At 36.1% G+C, this 5,495-nt stretch overlaps 1 protein-coding gene across 1 annotated transcript; it reads right to left on the bottom strand.

Moving 5' to 3' along the window:
- Nucleotides 1-213: 213 nt before the first annotated feature.
- Nucleotides 214-1,971, bottom strand: LOC104227783 (probable histone H2AXb). The gene is made up of 2 exons (XM_009780097.2): nucleotides 1,657-1,971; nucleotides 214-590 (listed from the first exon to the last, which is right to left on the bottom strand). The coding sequence occupies exons 1-2, from the start codon at nucleotides 1,867-1,869 to the stop codon at nucleotides 369-371; spliced, it is 435 nt and encodes a 144-aa protein (XP_009778399.1). The 5' UTR covers nucleotides 1,870-1,971; the 3' UTR covers nucleotides 214-368.
- Between the last annotated feature and the right edge of the window lie 3,524 nt (nucleotides 1,972-5,495).

Here is a 5,495-nt window from a genome sequence, read left to right as displayed (position 1 = left end):
CAACAAAAATGGTCACAACAAACTGCAATCTACAGCAAACAGCAACAAGCTAGTAGAATCGGTCGACAACAAAATTTCTGGACTTGAGATAATGACAATTAAAAAGAGAAAGACACAGCAAAAGGTCAGAAAGTAGTAGAAAGAAACTTGAATTTGAATGCCACACTCAAGATACAACTCAAATTCTACTTCAGAACAATTAATCCAATTCCATTCACAAAAACATTCCACAATGGATTACCAAAACTGCAAGTTGACAATGCCATAGAATTCAATGTTCGAAAGTATTATCAAGACAACAGCCATTTCTATTTTACATAACTATGTTTACTTTTAATCATTTCCCCAAAACAAGAAATAGAGCAAATCTAAAACTCTTGAGATGCAGAGCCAATATCACCCTTGCCCGAGCCAGTCTTTTTAGGCAATAGATTCTGGTGAATGTTGGGCATGACACCTCCATTAGCAATTGTAACCTGACCTAAAAGCTTGCTCAGCTCCTCATCATTCCGCACAGCCAACTGAATGTGCCTCGGCACAATACGATTCTTCTTGTTATCCCTTGCTGCATTCCCTGCCAACTCCAACACCTACATCCAAAACATTATGACAATTTAGATTACAAAGATTGAACAATTCTAACAAGTCAAATAAATCAAAACTCCAGTATCATAGCAAATGTAATCAATAAACTAAACTCAATAATCTTAAACCTCTTTACCAACTATTCAAATGTTTGTCACAATCCATTACTAAACATCTTTACCCAGTAAATCACATGAATAAACCACACACTGCTAGTGCTAACTCATTAACAAAGCTGATACACCAAAATTACCACAGATTAGGAACAGGCATAATCTCCATGGCATACATGGATAAAAAGGTGAATCTGCACTTAGTCCCCATGAATTCTGGTTACACATATTTTCCCTTTATTTAATTAATGTATGCACTTTTGATCACAAAAAATAATTATGTGCTAAACCATTAAAATGTTAAATTCAAATTGTTTCTACACGTTTTAACATAGTGTAATTCCAAAAATAATACAAACATCACATACTTCCTATGTAAAGGGACTGCAAACACACATTTTAAATAATTGAAGAATAAAATGCTTAGGCAACTATTACAAGTACCAAAACCAGAACTTGTTACAGATTTGCGCATATGTATAGTTGTAAAAGTAGTTTAAATCACATATACCCTGTATAAAGTGACTAAAAACACACATTTTAATTAAGTGAAGTTTAAATTAGCTTAGGCGACTATTACACAGACAAAAATCAAAATTTATTAATAACCGAGGAACCATGAGTGGAATTATCCCTAACAAAATTAAAACCAACATCAACATGAGATGAAATCAAATCAAATCAATTAAATTCAAATTCAATCGACAAAAAGTAAAAGATCACAAAAATTAACTCAGCGGCAAGGTATTCGAGGACAGCAGATAGGTAAAGTTACTAGAAACACAAACTTTAATTAGTTGAAGCTTAAATTTGCTAACGCGACTATTAAACAGGCCAAAATTAGAATTTATATCCCTGACAAAATTAAAACCGACAATACAAATGAGATCGAAATCAAATCAATTAAATTCAAATTCAATCGATCAAATGAAGCAAAAAAATCACAAAATAAAATTACCTCAGCTGCGAGGTATTCAAGGACAGCAGATAGGTAAACCGGCGCACCAGCACCAACACGTTCAGCATACTTTCCAGCCTTAAGGAAACGAGCGATCCTACCAACGGGGAATTGGAGCCCCGCTTTTGAAGACCGAGACACCGATTTCGTCGCCTTAGGTTTTCCTCTACCTGCGCCGCCTTTTCCCTTGCCCGATCCTCCATCAGAAGTCATTTTTAGATGAAACAGAAACCCTAACCCTAGCTCTCGATTTGTGTGGAAAGTGAGCAGAGATTTCTTTACCTGTTGCTTATTTGCCTTTGGTTTGAGATGGAAAAGGAGGTAAGGGTATATATATAGGAGGAAATGAAATGTGCTGATTGGTGAGAGTGATGGGCACGAGGATCGCCAGCGTGGCAGTGGGCCCCACCATATTTTGGGTACTTGCGCGGGAGAGTATTCTGGGTGGCGCCCCGGTTTAAATATTGACATTTGAGAGAAGGAAAAACTAAAAAGATCATTATACCCGAGTAAAGAAAGAAAATTAAAGGAAAAATTACATGATACAACAAATATATATAAATTCGTAACTATACTTTTGTAAAATTATCCTTTGTAGTTATATTTAAATTTTATAGCAAATTTATCTATAGTACTGAAACAAAAGATCAACTGTTTTGAACTGAAATAAGAGAGTAGGGCTGCTCGGTGGGTCGGGCCTGGACCGGGCCCGCGGTCCTAACGGGCTTGGTGGGCCGGGTCTGGTGGTCCTCCTAAGCCCGTCACGGGCCGGTCTTCATGTTTGAGCCCACGAGCCCGGGACCGTCATGCGGGCCTGGGCCGGTCCTGGCGGTCTTGGCGGGCCCAACGGCTATTTTTTTTTAAAAAACAAAAAAAATTTAAAATTCTCCAACGGCCATATTTAAAATCTAGCCGTTTGGGCTGAAAATATGGCCGTTTTTAAGTTTAAAAAATAGCCATTTGGCCCCCAAACTTTATATAATTACACTTTTCCCCATTTCTCAACTATAAATACCCCCTCATTCTTTCATTTTTATTCACCAATTCATCAATATCTCTCAATATCTCTCAATCTCTCTACTACAATTACTTAATTTATTGTTGAAATTTCGTGAAAAATTGTGAAGTTGTTGAATTGAAGTTTTCAAGTGTTCAACGATTTTCAATTTTCAAGAAGTTGTTCGGCAATCCGGTAAACTCGTTTCAACTCTTACGTTTTTAGAATATATTTTTGTGTGGTTTAGTTTGCATAATTATAATTAATATGGCATTTACTTTGAAAAAAATGTTTGGTAAAGGAAAAGATAAAACCGGTGAAAGTAGTGGCCAACCAACTACCCTTCCCCCGGCTCCCCGACCTAGAAAAGATAAGCAAGTTGAAAGTAGTCGCCAACCTAGACGTCCTCCTCCTTCCGTAATTCTTGATAGTGATCACCCTTGTTTTCAATTTACCGATAGTGAATTTTATCATAATGTTGCACCAGGTGAAAGATTAGATGATGAAATTATGAATGCTCTTTATCCTAATGAAACCATCTTAGAAAATAATGAGGAAAATGAGGATGATGATGAAACCCAAGCACCGGATTTAGATGATACACCTACTAGTCCTCTTAATAACCCAACTGATGCACCGGTCGACCCACCTGTAGAAACTCCTACTTTTAATAGAGAACCTGCTAAACGCCTAGAAACATCATTAGTTTGGAATTTTTTTACTCAAGTAAGAGAACAAAATAAGGCTAAGTGTAAAACTTGTGGGAAATTAATGGTGCATAAATATACTGGAGACCGTAGCGGCACGGGTAGTTTGACTAGGCACATAAAAACACACCCTAGAGATAAGGCTAGATTTTTTCAAATGAAAGCGCAACTAGAGGGGACAAGTGTAGATTCTGCGGTTAACCCTAGTACAGGTTCAAATCTAGTTCAACCAGGAATTAACACTGTCACCGGAGGTATTTTATATTACGATCCAAATAGAGATCGTGAAGAATTAGCAAAGATGATTACTGTTATGTGCTTACCTTATACTTTTGCTTCTAATCCTAATTGGGTTCATTATATTAGAAGAGTTTTTAATCCTACTTATAAAGGTTGGCCTCGCGCAACAGTTAAGAGTGATATTTATAAATTCAAACATGAATATGAACAATATTTGCGGTATTTATTTACTCATATACCTAATCGGATTTCTATTACTACTGATATTGGTAGAAGTGGTAATGATTGTGATTATCTAACTGTTACAAGTCATTGGATAGATGAGGAATGGATAATGCAAAAACGCATAATTGCATATAGAATAATTAATTCGCGTCACACAGGTAAGTTTATAGCTAACACTGTTGCAGATATTTGTAGATATTTTTGCTTTAGCGATAAAATAATGGCAATTTCAATGGATAATGCTTCTAGTAACACCAGTGCTATAGGCATGCTTACAACAACACTAAATCCTGCATTTACTAATATTTTCCATGTTAGATGTATTTGTCATATTTATCATTTAATTGTCGGTGATGGTATGCGAATATTAAACATAGAAATTGAAAAGGTTAGAATGGCTCTTAATTGGCTTTTTTATTCAAACCGTAGAAGTAGACTTAGAGAGTATTTTAAAAAATGTGATGAATATGGCCTTAGAGAAAGAAAGGTTCCTAAACCTTGCCCGACTAGATGGAATTGTATGTACGAAAGTTTAGTAGTAGCATATGAATATAGAAACCCAATTAATGCAACGTTTAATTCTCGGGTAGGTGGTGAGGATGATGATGAAATGCTTACCACTCAAGATTGGACTAATGTTAAAATTCTTTTAGATTTTTTAGAACATTTTCAAATTGCTACAAATGCATTTTCTGGGCAATATTATCCTACTATTTCAAACTGTTTAGTTTATATTGCAGCACTATCTGATTTGTTTGTTGAATTTAGTGAGGGTGGGGATATTTATGAACTTGCTATAAATGAAATGAAACAAAAGTTTAAAAAATATTTTTTTCCTATCCCTCCTATTTATGGTCTTGCTGCAATGCTAAATCCTACTTCGTCTAGCTCACAATCGTCTAAAAGAGTTGCGGGCTTAAAAGCTCTTAAATCTTGGACGGAGTTCAGGGGGTCTCAAGGTGAAAATTATGATGAAACTTCACATCTAAATGAGCTTCAAGTTTATTTGTCTCAGGGACTTGAAAAGGAGAATCCAGACGGCTCTTTTGATCTTTTGGAATGGTGGAAGGCAAGGGAAAAACATTTTCCTGTTCTTGCAAGGATGGCTCGGGATATTTTATCAATTCAAGCTTCAACTGTTGCATCAGAGAGCGCTTTCAGTCAAGCAAGACTGCAAATAGGTGATCATAGAGCGTCTATGAGGGATAGCTTGGAAAAATCAGTATTGTTTAGAGATTGGATCCGCTCGGAAAGAAGAAACTTTGGAATTGCAGAAGCACAACCGGCGATAGATGAAGCTTATGAAGAAATGATAGCGGAACTTGCGGAGGATTCGGCTTCGCCCGGAAGTGGTGATGAACAAGCTTCTTTTCCACCACCACCAACGCAACCTCCTCCGAACCTTGAAGGATTTATGAGATTTGTTAGAGATAATACATAGAATAATATGTAACTTGTATTTTGGCACATCTTCCTTAGTTTTTTTTCCTTCTAATGGTGGTATTAGTACCTTGTTGTGCTCATTCCATTGGGGGAAGGATGACTAAGAAAGATATGCCATTTTTGGTAATAAAATTTATTGCTTCTACCCATGAGCTTCTTTTCGCAATATTTCTTTGTCTATACTTAGAATTATTTATAAGCTACAATATATACATAATATACAATAT

Source organism: Nicotiana sylvestris, chromosome 9 (genome assembly GCF_000393655.2).
Source record: "Nicotiana sylvestris chromosome 9, ASM39365v2, whole genome shotgun sequence".
Taxonomy (NCBI): Eukaryota; Viridiplantae; Streptophyta; class Magnoliopsida; order Solanales; family Solanaceae; genus Nicotiana; species Nicotiana sylvestris.
Note: the sequence above shows the minus strand (reverse complement) of the source record. Positions and strands in the feature narration are given on the sequence as shown.